We start from the raw sequence: 21,973 nt of genomic DNA, 5'->3' as shown, positions 1-21,973 counted from the left end.
AGAAAGTTATGTGAATTGGTGCTCGAACACTATTTCAGAGCACCTACTATGTTCCTGCCTTAATAAGAATGGACCAGTGAAAATACAATCTCTGAGTATGGAACCCAGTAAGATGGGCTTTTACAAATGCATTACTGGGCTATGATTGAGAATTACTGTGGTAGGTGATCTGAAGTCAGGGAACATTTCACAGTGACAAAATGGCACGCGCCTAGATCCTTTTAAGAAAGGTAACTTTGACCTGGAGAATGGAAAGAGTGTGTGTATATGTATAAAGACTCTGAAGAACAAAATACCAGTCAAGGGTGTACTGTAATCCATACACATTCACAGAAAAAGACATGTATATAGATGTACTAAGGAAGAGACTATTTTATATAATGTTTAAGCAGTATTATTTGGAATACTTGGGTTAAACTCTGAAATGTTATAATCAGAAGTTATAAATGTGTATATTACCTATTATATTTTCCATGTATAGCTAACAAACTCAGCCAAGATCCCTGGTTGAAGCTTGTTTTAATCCCTATTTTAAATGCCCTATAAAAACTCACTGTTCATAGATACCCTATAATGAATTCTTTTTGTAAATTGAAGAATTTTTGGTAAAAAAACGGTTACAGTAATGTTATTATGCCACATTTTTTATCATATGAAACCACTATACCTTGTTTTGGGGGTCAGATTAGTATTCATTAAGAATATTCTCTGTTACTGTCTCTTGGTAAACTGCAAGTATTTGTCAGTTGAAAGGAATAGTTAGTTAAAAATGCATTGAGAAATTAGAAATTCAGTAAATGTTTTTCTGTATTTTCAAAGTTACTTTGATTTTCTCATTAACAACTTAATTTACACAAGGTGATATGTTTTATTTGTAAGATAAGATATCCAATTTTAAAGAAATTTAGAAAAAGAAAATTAGGTCTACTAGTTTCTCTGAGTTGTTAATAATTACATATACATATATATGGTAAAACTGGTATACAATTATTTTTCTTAGAAAAGTAAACAATGACTGGTTTTGATTGAATTTCACCAGTGGTATGAACTCGGTTCTTCCTGTTTGTGTGTGTGTGTGTGTGTGTGTGTGTGTGTGTGTATATATATATATATATATTTTTTTTTTATTTTGTCCTTTTTAAAGAAAGAAATCTCCAGTGACTCACCTCAGAAAAGAACTGTCTTGTAAAAGAATATTTTAAGTTCACATAACAATATGAAATGTATGTTTTCTAGTTATCGTAATTGATTGTATTGTTTTAAGCCAGTATCTAATATTTCCTGAAACATCTCTCTTAGAACTGGATCAAAGGCACTCAAAAATTTTCAACCTTAGATTCATCTACTATGCCTCACTGAAAAAGAACATCATTCTCAAGTTTTTGAGGACTGGAGAAAGAGGATAGTATCTATCTTTCTTTCTTCCTCCCTCCTTCTTTCTCTCCCTCGCTTCCTCCCTCCCCTCCTGTCTCCCTTTCTTCCTTCTTTGATATGAGATGTTAATAAGAAGCTCTGACCAAAAGAAGCAATTGGCAGGAAAGATATTATTCTACCACTTTTCAAGGTGAGGAAATTGAATCAGTGAGGTTGAATGACTTTCCACATGCCATAGGAGTGGAGTTAGGCCACAGAATCTTCTAACTTCCTATTTCTATTCAAAATACCTTATTAGAGGACAACTTTCTTCCAAAAACATTTAGTAAAAGAAACTACAAAACCCACAATACTATTGTCATAATGATATGGCTCTACTTAATAACTTCCTTGGAGATTTGTGTTTCCAATCTGGGAAACAATCTTATGTGAACTGTCTTGCCTATTTCAGTGTTTCTTTCTTTCTTTTTTTTTTTTTTTTAACTCTTTCTCTCTATATTTTTTGCATTAAAAACACTTTCAAAAATCTGATCAAGGTTATAAATTACCTCCTCATAGAAATGTATATACACTAGTGTAGACAAAATTTTGCATAACATTTTAAAGGTTCATCTTTGGAAATATAGTCAAGGAGACAAAGGGAGCTACCTAGAAATAATATATATAATAGCTTCTTATTATTTATTACATGTACGATTTTTTTTCTCTGAAGTAGATTTGTTAGATGTAAAAGTTAAAAATCCTCACCTATATGGTATGAAACAATGGATAAGATATAATTTACGTCAACCATCAAATTTTATACTTTTTCAATCTTGTAAATACTTAAAGAAAATATGGGTACACAAAACACTTTAAAAATTCTAATTATGCTTTATAAAGAAAAATAATTAGAATCTCACAATTTTTCTCTTCAAATTACATGGTGTATGATATGTTATAAATGTAAGGCTTTCAGAAAACATTATAAAACTTGAAACCTCATAATCCTGACCAAAACAAAAAGACATACCACGAAATTTAATTTTTTCAAAGAAAAAGATGACATTCACTTTTTATGAAAGAGAAGAGGTTTCACCATCCCTGCCAAGATCTTGGGTAATTGTGCAGCAATAACTTCAGACATCATTTCTGGAAATTCAACACTCAGTGCCCGGGACTGGATGAATGTATTCAAGCAGTACAGATGAAGTTGTTTCACGAGCTGTTGGTTTAACAAACAGGTAGAAAACATTTAAGAAAAATAAGAAATTCATATACTATTCAAACATGGTACCTTATTTTTCTAACAACATAAATACTTGTCAAGATGTTTTCTTCTCACCAAAATAAAAAGAACTACCACCACTCTCTAGAATAATATGTAAAATATTACATACTCATGATGAAACATTCTGATAATATGGAAAGATTTAAAGAAATGAAAGTTATTCATAATCCCACAGGATTACCTGTCTGAACATTTTGGTGTATTTTTCAAGTTTTTTTTCTTTTTATACATGTATACAGACATACATAAGTATACACACAATATTACACACGTTTATTTTCAAAATGCCATTATTTTATAAATTATATCTACTAATCTGGCTGTTTTATGTATAATATATTGATTTTTCCTATGCTAATAATCCAACATAATTCATTTTAATCTAATTTTCATTTTCAACAAAGTAATTCATGTACATATAAATTTCAAAGTCAAAGAGTACTACAAGATTTATACAAACAAAAACAACAGTGGTAGCAGCAGTAACAAAACCCAGCAGTTTCCTGGTATACTTCTTCCCATATTTATTCCAGCTCCCCAGACATAACTACTTACAACTTTCTTAGCCTATGTCTTGATATTTATCTCTGTATTTCTACTGAAGTTTATTTTCTGATTTTGACATTGCCTGAGTTTCTACTATGGCAAAGGAGGATTTCACTCTCTTACACTATACACTTCACTTCTCAACCACACACAGAGTTCTCCCCGTTCTCTACATAGTTATATATTAATTTTGGGTTAATCAACATCCAGCATTTACAGATTTTTATTATTTTCTGCTGGATTCCATTTCCTTTCTTATAAACTTGTTTTTATTTAGCAAAAGCTAATGTTTTCTCTTTGTCACAAAGCTATCGTCAAATTCTCTGACAGAATTATAAAAATCCCCTCATTATGGTCATACTTACTAGTAATCTCTCAGTTCCATTTCTTTTTCTTGAAACTAATATCCTAGAACCCTCTGTATTACTGCTCCAATCTAGAATAATTAGTGTTCTGCGGTTATTGTGCTGGGACATCATTTTGCATCTCTTTTGGGTTGGATCCCCTGCTACTTTAGCTTATTCCAGTGTTTTGTTGCAAGACATCCTGTGGTAGTTCTTGTGAAAAGTTGTATTTGAGGTAAACTCTATGAGACCTTGAATGTTTGAGAATACTTTTATGGTGCCATCATATTTGTTTGATGGTTTCAAATTCTTTGAACATTTTCTTTTCCATCAAAATTCTGATGGCATTGCTCCATTGTCTTCTGGCTTCCAGTGTTGGTATGAAGAAATCCAACATCATTCTGAATCCTAACAGCTTGTGTATGACTTGTTTCTTTTATCATTTGTATATTGTAAGACATTCTCTTCATTTATGATATGCTGAAATTGTACAATGTGCTTTGATTCAATAGTGCAGTGCCTGTGTACACTAGACCCTTAGAGTTAGAAAGCTCAGATCTTTCAATTCCAGCAACTTTTATAATTTTTTACATAATTTTCTCTCCTTGATTCTTCCCTACTTTCTTTGGAAATTCCTATTAACTGGAAGATGATGACACCCTTTAGATACTAAATTTACTATCCCTTCTTTCTAATTTTCCATGTTTTTATCTTTTTTTATGACTTTTTTCCTGAGAATTTCCTTCATATTTCAGCACTTTTATTGAATTAATTTGTGCCTTTATATATTTAATTATGCAAAAGTATTTTCTTGCTAAATGTTCCTTTTTTAATGTTTTGTATTCTCATTTTATAGACATGCTATCATTCTTATTTCCCTGAAGATCTTAGAAGTCTTCTTTTGTTCTCTGCACTGGTACTTTTTCCTTCAATTTACTTTCTTTTGGTTTATTTTGCTTTCTGCTTCTCATTTTAGAAACTTTACTCAAATAGCTTATAAACTTTGCTATCTGTTCATATTCCAGAGTAAGGCCCTCAAAAGTTGATCTGGTGACTGGATAGCATTTTTATGCCTTGACTGTCATTTTAATGTGGCTTCTGAACATAGTAGCAATAAAAGTTTATATTCAATATGTCTTGACAAACGACATACATCTTGTCTTATTAATCCAGTTCTGGTGTTGGCATTTCTAGTTTTTTTCCTCTGCTGTGGTGAACATCCTTGTACATATATGTACATATATAGAGATAGAGGATATATATTTTTCTATTACATTCTTGCCTAATTTAAGATAAATCCTAAAGCACAGAAACTTGACAAGCATGCTGATTTTAACTTTTGCTATATATTGTCTGATTGCCCATCCATCAGCAATGTTATTTATAATTCCAACCAAAATACTATGAAAGTCTTATTTTCCACATACATACTTTTGCTTTTGTAAGATACCTGAAATCTTTTATAATTTAAGGCAACAATATTTTAGAACATATTTAGGATAATGTATTATAATTCCTATCAGCCATTACATTACTCTCAGATTATACATATACTCATAAAAGGATATTTGGATGATCTACATTGAAAATGAAAAAAGCATAATATAAATTCTGAGCAGTGTGACACACTCTTAAAACACAAATACAAATAGGAATTTGAAAAAAATATATATAAAGTGAAATTTAAATATAACATTTAAAAAGTTATAGAAATTCAGAGAATAATCATTAATAATCTCTGAAAACCAAACACTTACATCATGCAAGTTATCAAGAAGTTTTGTAAGTTGATAGAAACGCTGTGAGCTAGACACAACTCCTTTTTGCCTCAAACCAATTGCCTTGATGAGCTCTCTAATGTAGCTTGATCTCATCTCTTCAAATTGGTTTTGACTTCTTAGTCCTTCCAAAGGAACTGTAAGAAGATAATTACAAGTGACAGTTATGTTTAAAAGGTGACACTAGCATTTTATGATATAAATTTCTGAGCTACTGTAATCATTTCTTTTGATATGTAACTCCAGATAAAAACACCTTAAATAGTGTGGAGATAGTACTATTGATAGTGTCAAGATGTGTAACCTTCCAGTTTACTGGAAGAATATGATAAGAACAATTAAGTTCATTAAAGAATATTTCAGCTGACCTATTTTAGAACTGTATTGATGGATTGATTATGCATTTAATTTAGTTAGCATTTGCTCAAAAGAGCATCTGACATTATTAATCTACAGTCCCTCTCAAATATTTGGTTTGTTTTAATTTACGGCTACCTATAATCTGCATCGTTTTCTTTCTTTTTTTTTTTTTTTTGACAAATAACTTGGATCTCTCTGTAAAGTTTTGTCTTCTTCATATAAATCTCAAGTATTTCTCATTAAGATTATTCCTGGATAATTTGTCTTTTTTATTGTAATATAAACATTGCTTCATTAAATTTTGTAATGCCTTCCTGCTGATATGGGAGAAAGCTATTAATATTTAAACATTTCTCTTATATCCAGTCACTTAGTTATACAGGCATACCTTGGAGATATTGCAGGTTGAGGTCCAGACAACCACAATGAAGTGAGTATTGCAATAAAGTCAATCACATGAAATTTTTGGTTTCTGAGAGAATATTAAAGTTATGTTTACACTATACAAAAGTGTATTAAGCATGCAATAGTTTTATGTCTAAAAAAACAATGTAAATACCTTAATTAAAAAATATTTTATTGATTAAAAAATGTTAACAATCATCTGAGCCTTCAGCAAGTGATAATCTTTTTGCTGGTGGAAGGTCTTGCCTTGATGGCTACTGACTGATCAGTGTGGTGGTTGCTGAAGGCCGTGGCAATTTCTTAAAATAAAACAACAATGAAGTTGGCCACACTGATTGACTCTTTCACGAAAGAGTTCATGGAGGTAGCATGTCATGTTGTTGTTCTATTATTTATCCACAATAGTACTTTTTTCAAAATTGGAGTCAATCTTTCCAAACCTTGCTGCTGCTTTATCAACTACATTTATGAAATATTCTAAACCTTCTGTTGTCATTTCAACAATGTTCACAGCATCTTCACCAGGAGTAGATTTCATCTCGAGAAACCACTTTCTTTGCTCATTCATAAGAAGCAACTCCCAATCCATTCAAATTAAACATAGGACTGTGGCAATTCGGTTGCATCTTCAGGCTCCACTTCTAATTCTAGTTCTCTTGTTATTTCCAGCATATCTGCAATGATTTCCTCCACTGAAGTCTTGAAGCCCTCCAAGTCATTCATGAGAGTTGGAATCAACTTTTTCTAAACCGTTGTTAATGTTGACATTTTGACCTCCTCCCATAATATTCTTAATGGCATCTAGAATGGTGAATCCTTTCCAGAAGGTCTCAATTTACTTTGCCCAGATCCATCAGAGAAATCACTGCATAGCAGCTATATCCTTACAAAATGTATTTCTTAAATCATAAGCCTTAAAAGTTGAAAATTACTCTTTGATCCATGGGTTGCAGAATGGATGTTGTATTAACAGTCATAAAAACAACGTTAACCTCCTTGTACATCTCCATCAGAGATCTTGGGTGACTAGGTACGTTATCAGTAAGCAGTATATTTTGGAAGAAATATATTTTTTTCTGAGAAGTATTTCTCAACAGTGGGCTTAAAATATTCAGTAAATCATGCTGTAAACAGATGTGTTGTCATCCAGACTTTGTTCCATTTACAAAGCAGAGGCAGAGAAGATTTAGCATTAATTCTTAAGAGCCCTAGGATTTTTGGAATAGTAAATGAGCATTGGCTTCAATTTAAAGTCACCGGCTGTATCAGCACCTACCAAAAGTGTCACCTGGTCCTTTAAAGATTTGAAGCTGGGCATTGACTTCTCTCTAGTTATCAAAGTCCTAGATGACATCTTCTTTCTAAGGCTGTTTCGTCTACACTGAAAATCTGTTGGTTAGTGTAGTTACATTCCTCAATGATTTTAGCTAGATCTTCTGGATAACTTGCTGCAGCTTCTACATTAGCACTTGCTGCTTCATCTTGCATTTTATGTTATGGAAACAGCTTCTTTCCTTAAACCTCATGAACCAGCCTCTGCTAGCTTCAGACTTTTCTTTTGCAGCTTCCTCAACTCTCTCAGCCTTCACAGAATTGAAGAGAGTTGGGGCCTTGTTCTGGAGGAGGCTTTGGCTTAAGGGAATGTGGCTGGTTTGATCTTCTATCCAGACCACTAAAACCATCTCCATATCAGCAAGAAGACTTTGCTGTTTTATCATTTGTATGTTTACTGGAGTAGCACTTTTCATTTCCTTCAAGAACCTTTCCTTTGCCTTCACAACTTGGCTAGCTGTTTGGTTCAAAAGGCCAAGCTTTCGGCCTATATCAGCTTTGGACATGCCTTCCTTACTGAACTTAATCATTTCTAGCTTTTGATATAAAGTGAGAGACATGTAACTCTTCCTTTTACTTGAACTCTTAGAGGCCACTGTAGGGTTAATTGGACCCATTTCAATATTGTTGTGTCTCAGGAAATAGGAGGAAAAAATAACCCTTTGTAAACCCATATTTACCCCCTGCACCCCAAGCAGACCTTGTCTTCTACTCCTCTTGGAAAAATAAGGCCACAGATACAAACTTTCAAAAATCAAAAAAGTTAATTCTTTGGTTTTGAGTTTTTAAGAGCTCAGATCCTGAATATAAAGAGGCATTTCAAGGGTGATTTTGGCAATATGCAATTTTTACTCAATTGAAAACTCCTATATGTACATCTGTATGTATATATAATACCATATGTATTTATAGAATCTCTTTTCTCTAGCAGTTATTTCAAACCTTCACAACTTTCTTCAAGGTTCCCAATCAATCCCCACTTCCCCTTCATTCTTAAACATGAGTATAAAATTATTTTCCTTAATTTTTTTTTTTTAGCAAATCCCTTTACTAAGATTTTTATGTAATTTTGGAGGGAATGATGCTAAAAGTGTGTGTTCAAACTAGCATCTATTCCTGGAGCTCTGTATTTTAATTTTTTATGGCAAATGGGAGGTTTAACTTCATAACTATCAAATCATTATTTTTTCTTTGACAATTTCCCTCTTATATTCATTTTTTAAAAAGATATTTCCTATTTTATGTTTGAAAATAAATTATTCTTATTCTAGTGTGTTAATTATTTGAGTGTTTACATTTAACTGAATTATCTGTTATTTGTTTTAGAGTATAATTTGTGCTAAATATGCAAACTAATTTTTCTTCAAATATAAAACTATTTTTCTCAACAATATTTATTTGGTCTATACTCATTAACTTGTGTTGTTTCCACTATAGCATTTAAATTCTAATATATACTTGTCTGACTTGACTAACAATTCAGTGTTATCTATTTGTCTCCTATGCTGTATTAATTATTGTTGCTTTCTAATTCCCCTCACATTTTTGCAATGCTCATTTATTTATTCCTCTAGATTTAAAGATGAATTTTCAATAGCTTTGCTAAGTTCACCCTCTTCCCCCAAATCTCATTAGAATTTTGATTAGAATTTATGGAAAACATAAGTACTGGTCACTAAATAGTTTCTTTTGCTCCCTTTTCTTGAAGTGGCAAGTGGCAAAGAATCTTGCTCTCTATGCTATGTGAGAAGTCATACGTATCTCACTTTCTTTCCTTACCACTGCTCTAGAGACTGTGGAAACATGAGTCAAGACACAGCCTCCATCAGCCTGGGTTTCTGAGTGATGAAAACGAGCAGACCCTCCTTGTTGATCTGCACTGGACATATAGGAGGTTATTTTGCCCCCCCAGCACAATGTAGCCTATCCACAAATACAGAATTATGTGAAGGATACAAACTAATTTGGGAGATCTGGGACTATCTGTGACATAACTGCTATAGGATTAATTACCATCAAACAAAGAAGAGCAGAAGTTAATTACTGTATTATTAAATTTATTTCAGTTGACTCTCTGCCAAGATGCTGCTGAGAAAGACCCTTGGTTCACTCTTGACCTGAGGTCTTAGCTCCCTGTGGTTCTCTTGCAAATCACTATAAGTCAAGGAAGCATCAGTTCATACATTTGAGGGCTGAACTCGACTATGCATGGAAAGAGCACAGAAAAGGGGTATTCACCTGTTCCATTCTGATGACCAATGCTACGCTTTGTAAGTCACTTTCTTTTTCTTCTGGACGTACAGCTAGGCTGTGTTTCCCAGCCTTTCCTGAAGTTAAAGTGGGTCATGGAAAGTGGGTGGAAGTGAAACATGATAGTTTCAGGCCTGGCCTCCAAGCCTTCTCTCATTCAGTGCTCATTTCTGGTCAGATCCAATGGAGGACTCTAAGCTACTAGGAAAGGGTGGAGCCACTGAATAGAAGGCAGCCGGATTTTTCTTGCTAACCCACTGTACTGTGTCTTTGAGTGATAAATATACTGTAATTCTATTAACCTACTAATCTCTATAGTTATATGTTATAGCAGCCTATCCTGATATAACAAGAAAAGTCCCAAACAAAATTATGTATTTTACATAGAGACTATTTTTGTGAGGGGTATGGGGTGGTATTAGAGGGAAGCATAGTTTGTTTTTATGCAATATTAATTGTAGTCATGTATTGCATAATGATTGGGGACACATTCTCAGAAATGTGTCATTTTTCATCATTGTGTGAATACCATAAAGTGTACTTTTGTAAACTTAGATGGCATGGCCCACTACACGCCTAGGCTATCTGGTATAGCCTATTGCTCCTAGGCCACAAACCTGTACAGCATGTTACTGTACTGAATACTATAGGTAATTATAGCACAATGGTAAGTATTTGTGTATCTAAACATAGACAAGGTACAGTAAAAATATAGTACAAAACTTACCATAAATGGAGCTTGCAGGACTGGAAGTTGTTCTGGGTGAGTTAGTGCTGAGCGAATGTGAAGGCCTAGGACATTACTGTATACTACCACAGACTTTATAAACACTGTACATTTAGGCTATACTATATTTATAAAAATTAATTTTCTTCAATGATAATTAACTTTAGCTTACTTTTTTACTTTAGAGATGCTTTATTTTCTTTAACTTTTTGACTCTTCTGTAATAAGTTTAAAATACAAACATACAGCTGTATAAGAGTATTTTCTTTCTTTATATCCTTATTCTATAGGCCTTTTTCTATTTTTAATTTTTTTTTTTTTTACTTTTAAACTTTTTTGTTCAAAACTAAGACACAAACACACAGCATGGGGTGGGGAACCTGTGGCCTTCTGATTTCAAAATTATTCTTTTTTAAGCACCAAAGCAGGCAAGAAAAGCTTCATTTTTCTCTGCGGCAACCCTTTTAATAAGAGGATTTGTTCTGCAAAATTTGGATACAGTCAAAAGGCTGCAGTCAAGGATCCAGAAGGCCACATGTGGCCCCAAGGCCAAAGGTTCCCCATCCCAATAAGGTCTTCAGGGATAATACACACAGAGCTGTCATCTCCTATGATAACAATGTCTTCCTCTGGAATACCTCCTGAAGGACCTGCCTGAGGCTGTTTTACAGTTAATTTTTTATAAGTAGAAGTAGTACACTCTAAAATAAAGATTAAAAAAGTAAACACATAAACCAGTAACAGTTGTTTGTTGTCACTATCAAGTACTATGCACTGTACAATTGTATGTGCTGTACCTTTATCCAACTGGCAGGGCAGTAGGTTTGTTTACCCCAGCGTTGCCACAAACACAAGAGTAATGCATTGTGCTACGAAGTTACTAAACCTATCATGTCACCAGATGATGGGAAATTTTTAGCTCCATTATGATCTTATGGGACTACTGTTATAAATGCAGTCCATTGTTGACCAAAATGTCATCATGTGGCACATGATTGTAGTTTGTAGTACCAAATTAGGTGAATATGAAAAAGTTATTTAGTCACATTTCATATTTTTTCAAAATAAAAAAGAAATTGACCAGGCTATGTTAGTATGATATAGTATTTAGCATGGTAGATAAAATATGAAAAATATCAAGTAATTTTATTAATGACTATGACAATATATTGGGTGTTTCTTCTTTATACTTACAATCTAAGATTTCTACCTTATATAATTATATAATCATATTGTGTGAGACTTTCCTAATGAATTAAGAAACTATATTAAGTTACTAGAACACACTCACTTGTGTTAAGAAGTAGCAATACTTTCATACAGAGGAACTCTTCTTGGGTCACTTGAAGCTTGACAAACTCCTGTGGGATCTGCCACATGGTAAGGCATAATGAATAGAATGATGATTCTTTCATCCGCTGTCTTGCACCACACACAACACACAGAAGAAAAAGCAACAGAAAAAAAAGTATCTCAGCCAGTTTATGTAATTTGTCAGGGAATGTGATTTTGGTAATTACTTTACATATTCTTGAATATGACTACTACTTTTAATAAACAAATTTAACATTTTGAATTTTGAAAATCTCAACTTTTACATAATACTGAATTTTTGAGGTTAGAAAATTTTAAAGTTAGAAAATTATGTTAAATACACATTGACATTTTTTTCTCACTTTTATTATCACACTTTAAATACCTAAACCAAGAAAGGAGAGCAAAGTTGTAGGAGTAGAGAATGTGGAGCTGATGGCTGCTTAGAAATGCTTCATTTACTTGTATTTTTTTTTCTGTGAAAACATATGCATATCATTTTGTATGTAATTCAACGGGATAATTGATTCAGTTCACAGAAACTTAGTTTTTGAGAGGAAATATATGGTGATATAGAAAAAAGCAAAAGAGAACGCTACCATAGCAAGCATTAAATAATTTACAAAGTTCAACACAAATGCTGAAGGTTTAGGAAATTTATTTGAGGTATTTTCTCAACCATGTGCTGTTTCATAACGTTCATATTAGTCAAATGAAGCTAACAGGAATAGTGAAAACTAGATTTTGACTCAGAAGAGATAAGTCATTTTTCTGAGCCTCGGTTTCCTAAACTGTAAAATTAAGGATGCTGATTCCTTATCTATTTCAAGGGATTGTTGGGTAAAATGGAATTAAACACATGAAAATTATCTATAAACTGTAAAGAGTTATATATGTGTAAGTTATTAAGTTATATTCTTCTAAGTTAGCATTCACCATTAGAACTTTATAAATATTACCATGAAAAGATTCTTATTCAGTTAAAGTTTATATGTAGAAAATTAATTACAGCTTTTTAAATATAATAAAGCAAATTGAAATATTTATCTTTCAATTTTTAAAATAAATTATTAGTCTCATTTTCCCTGTAGGAAGAACCATAATGTTTTGACTTTTTGAAGGTAAGTCTTACTTTCAAGCAAAAATATTTCTCATTTATTTCATTATTATCATTAGTACCAAGGTATGAAATTGAAATCTGATAAACATTTAATTTTATTTTTCAATATATTTCTTGATATATTTTTGAAGTTTAAAAAATTGTATTTGAGACAACTACAATACATACTGAAATAACATGAAAAAGTTTCAAATATCAAATTATTGAAAATGATATAATTTTATTAATATTATCGTAGCAAGCTGTATCCTGAGGTGACTCTGAGAAGCCTTTCAAGAGAATTTTATCATTTAGGACACTAAGTGTGTGACCATATACTGAAATATAAATTTTAAAATTATCCTACATATACACTTAGGATAATAACAAGAACAGCAAAAGTTACTACTTACTCATTTAGTATTAGATCAGGTGCAAAATATAACATCTGCCCACTGACATGTTTGTAGGATCTCCATCCCAGTCCAAACACCATTAAGCTCATCCAAGAATACTGGATGAGAGTTATCTGGTCATCAATATGTAAGTTTCGAAAACCTGCAAAACAAATAAATGTGAAAGTAAAATGATCACAAGAATCACCTAATTACGTCAAAAAATGTTGAAAATATATAGAAATTTCAAAATAGCTGCGAGTAGGGTGATATAATGTTTCCAATCTCAATGTATTTAACACTAAAAATCACGAAGTATTAATAAATAATACAGCATGAAAAATGAAAAAAGGGTAGCAACTTTGGAAATCATTTAAAATTAGTCACTGTGATTTGGCATTTCTGAGAATTTGCTAGTTGAATCCATCATCTATCACTCATTCATGCAACACCCATTTAATGAGAACCATTTGTGTTCATAGCATTGCGTTAAAATGCAGGAGTTCCAAAGATGAAGAAGACTCAGTCCTAGCCTCAAAATGAAGCTCACAACTCAACAGGAGAGACCAGCACATGAGTGCTGTGATAGAGAAGGTTAAAGGGAGTACACCAGGCAACTGGGAGGCAAGTCAGGAAAAACTTTCTAAAAAAGAAGGATAATGCCCAAGCAGAATATTGAATCAGCAGAATATTGATCAGAATCAGTTTATTGAATCTCAATTCTTTGGAATTTAAACATACATTGGTTTTATTTTGTAACACCAGTGCTGTAGATTTTGCTATATCTGATTTTTCTTTAACAATCTTTAATTATGTCTTAGGTAGATTCCACAGTTTTCAGTTCACTTTTGTTTTTTAAAATTTAATTCAATCTTGTTTTAAACTTCCATATGGCTTAAGAGGTTTGGAGTGTTTGTATATATATGTGTGTGTATGTGTGAGAATACTTTGACCTTTTATCCTCTTTTAGGCTGTTATCTGGTGTTGGTGGCAGATGGAGGATGGCAGGGAAAGGGCCAATGAATCTTGACTTAATTGTCATAAGTCTTCTCTCCATCTTTTCCCAATTCTCAGGGAAAGATCACCAGCTCAGCACTGAAGAACTTAAAGGAGGGAAAGGCAAAGATGTGTTTGAAGTCAGACCATGGGAGGTAGGGTATGTCTATTAAGGAGGAGTGGGAGTGACATAGACTTATTTGCATTGTAGATGGATCTTTGGTAGCTGTGTGGAGGATGGATGCAAGACAGTAAGTCTGGAGTTAGGTAGAACAGTTGAGAGCTACTGCCAAAAGCCACGTGAGAGATGATAAAAGCCTGAAGTAAGTCAACGCACACAAATTGAAAGGGGGAATGCATCAGAAAAATATTTAAAGGGTAAAATCAAAAGATTTGTCAACTGTATGTAGATGGGAGTAAGGAGGAGTCAAATGCATCTTTCAGTATGTTTGCTTGAATACTAGATGGGAATAACATCATTGCTGAGATAAAATAAGAGAGGACAAACAGATTTGGGAGCAAATATTAAGTTTTAGACATGTTTGAGGGGCCTCGGGAATATTCAGATAGCAATTGAACAGATGAATTAGCAGTATGGGGAGATATCTGTGCTAGAAATATATATTTGGAAGTTACTTGTTTCTGAGTTGAAACAATGAAAGTGGATGAAATCTTTTATTAGTGGTACAGAGAAAAACAGTGTTTTGGTGGGAACATCAATCATTTTCCATAAATCTATTTAAAAAAAAAAAATCTAGAAATCCATTGAAGTCTACTTATAAATAATCTATTTCAAAAGTAAAACCAAAGCAAAACTTAATTCATTAGCTATCAAGGGCTAAAGGAATTTATTTCCTGACTGTATTAATCATCTCAAGGTAGGTAGCAGAAAAGAAAAAGACTATCTTCTCTCCATACACTCCAGATAGTCCCATTTTCATGTGAATAGTAAAAAGACTGTTATTCTTGCCTTAGACCTCCTTAACCTCACTGGGATCAAAAACAACTCTATTGTATATCCATAATTAGGGATGCCATAGTGAACATTTACCTTTTTTTTCATAGGGGGGTGTTCTTCAGAGTCTAACCTACCCTCCCTCCTTCCTCCCTCTCTTTCTCCGTGTGGATAGAGTTCCCCATTGGTTCACTTTGTTGAGAGCAAGTGCCCTGCCTCCCTCCTCCTCACCTCCCACCAAGGAAGACTTTCCTGCCCTGGGCTTGGCCTGTGGAACACATACTACCAGGAATTTGAATCAGAAAATAAATAGTAAACTAAAGCAAAGACAAAGATACAGTTCTTTATTCTTGATGGCAGTGGTGCCCACTGATATGGGATGCAATGGGTGGACTTGTGATGTTCCTTTATTGGCCTTTCAGAGATGTTTTGGTTTCTGTCCATTTTCTAAGCTTGTCCTCTAGCTTCTATTCGGTGAATCCCTGGTGTCCTTCCAGCAAATTATTCTTTTTTCTTTTGTTTTTGATAGCCAGAGGGTTTTTTGCTTTTTATAATTAACATAGTTGTTTTTTATTGCTTGCATCCAAGAATTCCTAATTTACTCAGGTTTAGAATGATTCTCTAAATAACCAGCCAAAAAAAAAAAACCTTTTGGCATGCAATTTTCATAATTTTTAAAAATTTTCAGATGACTTAAATGCAACAAGTAGATGTCTACATTAACTTTTTTAAAAAATATGAATCTTAACACAATAAATCTAGTATATAACTGCTACTTGTAAATTGAATATTTAAAGAGGCTTTACAAAAATGAATAATTAATTCTCTGATAAAATTTAGAATCATTTGATAAAAGATCAGTGAATTTTCCTAACTTTTGAAAATCAGGACTTTGGAGGCACAATAAACCTCTCTATTGCTAATGTCTCAATAAATTAGAAGGAGTTTGGAAGAGAAAATCCAAGTTCCAGTCCTGGCTCTACTACTTACTAAATGTTACTTCAGGAAAGTCATTTAATATTACTAAATCTAAATTTCTTCATAGGTAAAATCACAATGATGGTGATAACTAATTCAGTGAGTTTCTAGAAGGCTCAAATGGGATAATTATACATATTACAGAGCACTTTGCAGATATTTATTATTAATCTAACACTGGATCCTGTAACAGAATTGCTCATTGGAATAATGGCTGTGTGAAAGCCACTAATTAGTCTGATGGGAAGTATCTAATATTAAAACAAAATGAGATAAAAAATATGTCAGGAACCATTTTTTATTATAGAATTTATATGATACAACTAAAATATAAATGTTACTAATGGTAATAAAACTCAAAAGACAAATTAAGTGTTCTACCTGGAATATATATTTTCCAGAATATATATTTCACATATGTTATATTTGAAAAATATATTTCATATAATATGAATGACAGGTTCATAGAAAGTCAGGTTTGATTAATCAAATGTGTTTGATTAATCAAATACATTTGTTCACTATAACCTCCAGGAATATATTTATTATTCTCTACCTCTTTTTCTTGGTCAATTTTATAACTTTCTAAAGAGAGTTTTTCATAACACTTAAATATTTGATTTAACTATGCCATATTTTTTCACTTTAGGCCTTTGTTTTTTTATTAATCTTTGAGTAGTTTAAAAAATTTTACAAGTTATGTAACAGTTAATTCATTTGTTCTTTTTCCAAAGACAGATTCTACCACATTTATATTTACATATTCACTTTACCCTACTCGTATTTTTTGTTTTTGTCTTATGCTTTTTTCTTTGTTTCTGCATTCTGGGTTATTAATGACTAGAAAGAAGGATCATTTGTATCATATTGTAATATAAAGGCCGGGCGCGGTGGCTCACGCCTGTAATTCTAGCACTCCGGGAGGCCGAGGTGGGCGGATCGTTTGAGCTCAGGAGTTCGAGACCAGCCTGAGCAAGAGCGAGACCCCATCTCTACTAAAAATAGAAAGAAATTATATGGACAGCTAAAACTATATATAGAAAAAATTAGCCGGGCATGGTGGTGCATGCCTGTAGTCCCAGCTACTCGGGAGGCTGAGACAGGAGGATCCCTTGAGCTCAGGAGTTTGAGGTTGCTGTGAGCTAGGCTGACGCCACGGCACTCACTCTAGCCTGGGCAACAGAGAGAGACTCTGTCTCAAAAAAAAAAAAAAAAAAAAATTGTAATATAAAAGTTAAATCTTATTGCAATAACTGAAAATTCATCAAATTACCAATATTTATAGCAGAAAGTATACTTCCATTTAACAGAATGGACTAGAACTCAGAAAAGTAACCTTTATTTACTCAACCTTTTAGAGGGCTAATCTCTGATAAATGTACAATGTTAAATCGACTTGAACATGCCTGGTACAGAAGTGCAATTTTTTTTCCCTATTAACTGTAATATCATTCATTACTTTATACTGAAACAAAGACGGGAACACTGAGATCAAATTCCCAATGATGATAACGATCAGGTAAACTTAGTACATTTGAGATGATGATCAAAATGAAAACCTTCACACAGAGAAGTGATGGATGATCACTAATTGTGTTTAACAAGTGTTAAAAAAACAAACTCTTTCCTTTTAAGTGACTTGACCTGATAATTCCTGACAAAAGCCCTGTAACAAGGTGTCCAATTCCTAATGATTAAAAAATAAAGGATACATAAAAAATACAGTAAAGGATGGCCTGTATGACCTAATAGGTTCTCAGATCTTACATCTAGAGTTCTGATAAAATACATAGGTTGTGATTCTATAACAAATGTCATATAATTGAAACAGCTAATCTACAACAATGACAGAGCATTCAATATCTCAGCACCTTCTGATACAAAGTATGAACTTTCATTCAGAAGTATGAACATTAAGGCACACAAAGAAGCTTCAACAATGAGTGTAATCACTAACATATCTGATGACTTATTATCAATAAGGACTGAATGTTTAACAATTTAAGGCAATACAGTTACTTTTATATCAATTTTATAAGTTAAATTTCCATAAATATTCTTTAAGTACCCGTTTGGGATGAAGCATTATGCTTGTGATTAGGCATAAGGATTAGAAAGATGCTGTTTCTGCCTTTAACAATTACAGTCTGATGAGACAGACAGAAAAGTAGAAAACAATTATAACTCAGAGTGATAGTGTTATGGTTGACAAATGCAAGGGATACATGGGAGAGGAAAGGGTTTCTGAACCTAGTCTGGGAATGCTCAGGGAAATCCTCCCAGGGGAAGGGAGAAGTGATATGAATCCTGAAGGCTAAGTTAGGGACCAGCCATGGCAATATGTGGGAGAAGAGAAAGGCCTCCAGGTAGGGTAAATAATACAGGCTAAAAAACAAACAAACAAAAAAGAGGCAAGAAATTGAGCAAAAAAGCATTTGGGGAACTAAACCTTAGAGTTGCTTGAAAAGGAATGGTGAGAAGACCCCAAAGGCAATAACAGCAACAACAAAAATAAATAAATGGGACATGATCAAATTAAAAAGCTTCTGCACAGCCAAGAAAACTATCACAAGAGCAAAGAGACAACCTACAGAATGGGAGAAAATATTTGCATGCTACATCCAAGGATGATAAAGGGCTGGCTGAAAACTAGAATCTATATAGAACTCAGGAAAACCAGCAAGGAAAAAATCAAACAGGCCCATTAAAAAGTGGGCAAAGGACATGAACGGAAACTTTTTAAAACAAGACAGATTAATGGCCAAGAAACATGAAAAAATGCTCAACATCTCTAATCAGGAAAATGCAAATCAAAACCACAATGAAATATCACTTAACTCCAGTGAGAATGGCTTTTATCAAAAAGTCCCAAAACAATAAATGTTGGCGTGGATATGGAGAGATACAAACACTCATACACTGTTGGTGGGACTGCAAACTAGTATAACCTCTGTGGAAAGTAATATGGAGATACTTCAAAGAGCTACAAGTAGAACTACCATTTTATCCAGCAATCCCATTACTGGGCATCTACCCAAAGGCAAAAGACACTTGCACTAGAATGTTTATAGCAGCACAATTCACAACTGCAAAGATGTGGAAGCAACCCAAGTGCCCATCGATACATGAGAGAATTAATAAAATGTGCTATATTTATACCATGGAGTACTACTCAGCCACAAAAAATAATGGTAATCTAGCACCTCTTGTATTATCCTCGACAGAGCTGGAGCCCATTCTACTAAGTGAAGTATCACAAGAATGGAAAAACTAGCACCACATGTATTCACCATCAAACTGGCATTAACTGATCAACAGTTACGTGCACATATAGTAGTGACATTCATCGGGTGTCAGGCGGGGACATGTATTCACCATCAAACTGGCATTAACTGATCAACAGTTACGTGCACATATAGTAGTGACATTCATCGGGTGTCAGGCGGGGAGGGGGTTGGGTATATACACACCTAATGGGTGTGGTGTTTGGGGGATGGACACTCTTGAAGCTCTGACTCGGGTGGGGCAAAGGCAATATATGTAACCTAAACATTTGTACCTCCATAATATGCTGAAATAATAAATAAAAGTTAAAAAAAAAGGTGCTACATAGGGTTGTGAAATATTTTTATGACAGGCTAGAAAAAAATAAATTCAAAAAAAAAAAAAAAAAAAGGAACAGTAAGAGATAACATTGCAAATTCAGGAGCCAGATCACAGAAGAGCTTTGGATATTAAGGCTTAGCAGTTTGGACTTTACTCTGAAAAGGAAAGAGAAAAATATTGATTATGATTGTTTTCGAAAGATGATTCTGGGGGCAGAATAGAGGATCATTTGGAGGCTGTGTGAGACTGGTGGTAATTGAATCAGCCAGGAAGTTACAACATAAATCTAGGTTAAAAAAAAAAACGATGAGGACCAAACTAAGTCAGGGCAGTAGCAACAGAAGTAGCATGTATAACGAATCATGCTTTTAATATGTAGAGTTGGCAGAATTTGACATCTAATTGTACAGGATATGAAGGAGAATCTGAGCCAAGAATGATACTAAAGATTCTGGCTGAGGTGCCATTTCAAGGTACAGAAAAAGGTTTTAGGTTTATGGAGTAGAAGGTCATGTTGACTTGGAAGTTTATCTGGGTGGAGATATGTAATAAGCCTTTGAAATATATTGTCCACAGTTCGATAGAGGGTCTGGGCTGGTACCATGTATTTAAGAGTCATAGAAATATGGTGGTAGTTAAAGATAAGACGATGAATGAGCCCATGAGAGTGAGAAAAGAATGGAAACCAGGACATGCCAAAATTATGATGTGGGTGGAAGAACAAATCCACAAAAGAGTCAGAAAATGTGTAAATTGAGAGAAACATTCTTACCTGTAAGGGGAATGACAAATGCTAAAGCAAGAGTTTCAGCAAGAAATGGTTACTTTGCCAAAAGCCCCAGAAGCATGTGAAACATGTTAAAAGCTGAAAATATTCACATGATTTGACAAGGACAAAATTTTGTTGACATAGGCAATAGTAATTTCAGTGGAAAAAGGTGTCCTTTAGAAAAATCATTTTTGAAAGTCTTTATATAAAAGCATTTATCAAGGCCTATCTTTATTCCTAGTAGGCTACTCTCATCACTGTTTTGGGGGGCAGTAATTTGATTTGCCCTTTTGATTTGGGAAGAAAAACATCCTTTGTCACAGATGCAATGACTGTCACTGACTCAAAAGATGTCCTGGCATGCTTCAAAGCCAGAAAATTAGGCAAACTACTGTTCAATCTTCTGATACAAATAATTGCAAGTAGTCTGGCTAACTCAATTCAAGAAATAAGGCAAGTACTCAAAACTGCAATGTTTAAAAGTGTGTAAACATTGACCTGAACAGCTTTTTCACCAAGTTAATTGAAGTATCAAGACAAAATTTATAAAAAGGAAATGTTTCCTTCAGACTTCTCTGTTACATCAATTCTGCTATAAGTACTGATATACAAGATGGAAACTATTTAACAGTGCAACTGAATTGGGAATGAATACTTATTAATAATTAAATTTCTGAAACATACCTTGACTTTTAAGATCTTCCTTGATCAGCCCATAACTCACACCTCTAAATTTACTTTCCAATACTCTCCCCAATATAAATTTGTCAGTGGTTTCTTAACATTTGAGTGATGAAACCCCCAGAGGCCAGTACTTACTACAGTTGTGTCTGAGGAACCATATGCACAAATATGTTTTCTCAAACAGGAGCTACTAAAAGCTTGAATTACTATACTGTGGGGTGAGTGTATGATAAAATTTTTGATGTTACTTAAGGGACCCTCACACTTGAAAAGACTGGGAACCACTGCCTCATGATGGTATTCACCAAACATATCTTATTCATTCCTTATTTCAGCCAGAATTACATTTTGCAATATTAAAAAGTTGCTATCAAATTCAATGTAAAATTTTCCTCTCATTCTTTTTAGAGGTTGTGTGGGGTCAAAAAATCCTGATAGATAATTGTTTCAATTTAAAAATCTCATTTAGCTTTTATCCAAAGTGAATAAATTATTTTTTTAATTATAACTAGTTATTTCCTAACTTTGCCAGCTGAAGCTAGTATCTTTTTAAATAGTAAAGAACCTTCAAAATGCAAACAAAAGGAATATGAATTGTAACAACAAAAATCAAAGAAATTACCTTTTCTAAATGATAGAAAAATTGACAAAATTAAACACATTTAAACACTCGTTTTTAAACAGAAAAAGTTCAATGCTTTTGTGATATTTTTATTTAATAAAGATCTATCAAATTTGATAACCACTTTACAGTAAGTTTTAGACATTTAGAACTTTTGGAAAAAAAAATA

At 33.2% G+C, this 21,973-nt stretch overlaps 1 protein-coding gene across 1 annotated transcript in view; it reads right to left on the bottom strand.

Moving 5' to 3' along the window:
- Nucleotides 1-2,422: 2,422 nt before the first annotated feature.
- PGR (progesterone receptor) overlaps nucleotides 2,423-21,973 on the bottom strand; it is an 83,704-nt gene continuing 64,153 nt past the window's right edge. The window contains exons 5-8 of the mRNA XM_069469029.1: nucleotides 13,213-13,357; nucleotides 11,678-11,808; nucleotides 5,292-5,449; nucleotides 2,423-2,578 (exon numbers count right to left, since the gene is read on the bottom strand). Coding sequence (XP_069325130.1) covers nucleotides 2,423-2,578; nucleotides 5,292-5,449; nucleotides 11,678-11,808; nucleotides 13,213-13,357 — 590 coding nt within the window. The remainder of the gene's footprint in view (nucleotides 2,579-5,291; nucleotides 5,450-11,677; nucleotides 11,809-13,212; nucleotides 13,358-21,973) is intronic.

The sequence above is a fragment of the Eulemur rufifrons genome, chromosome 6 (assembly GCF_041146395.1).
Source record: "Eulemur rufifrons isolate Redbay chromosome 6, OSU_ERuf_1, whole genome shotgun sequence".
Classification (NCBI taxonomy): Eukaryota; Metazoa; Chordata; class Mammalia; order Primates; family Lemuridae; genus Eulemur; species Eulemur rufifrons.
The sequence above is the reverse complement of the archived record's forward strand: the minus strand, read 5'-3'. Positions and strand labels throughout refer to the sequence as shown.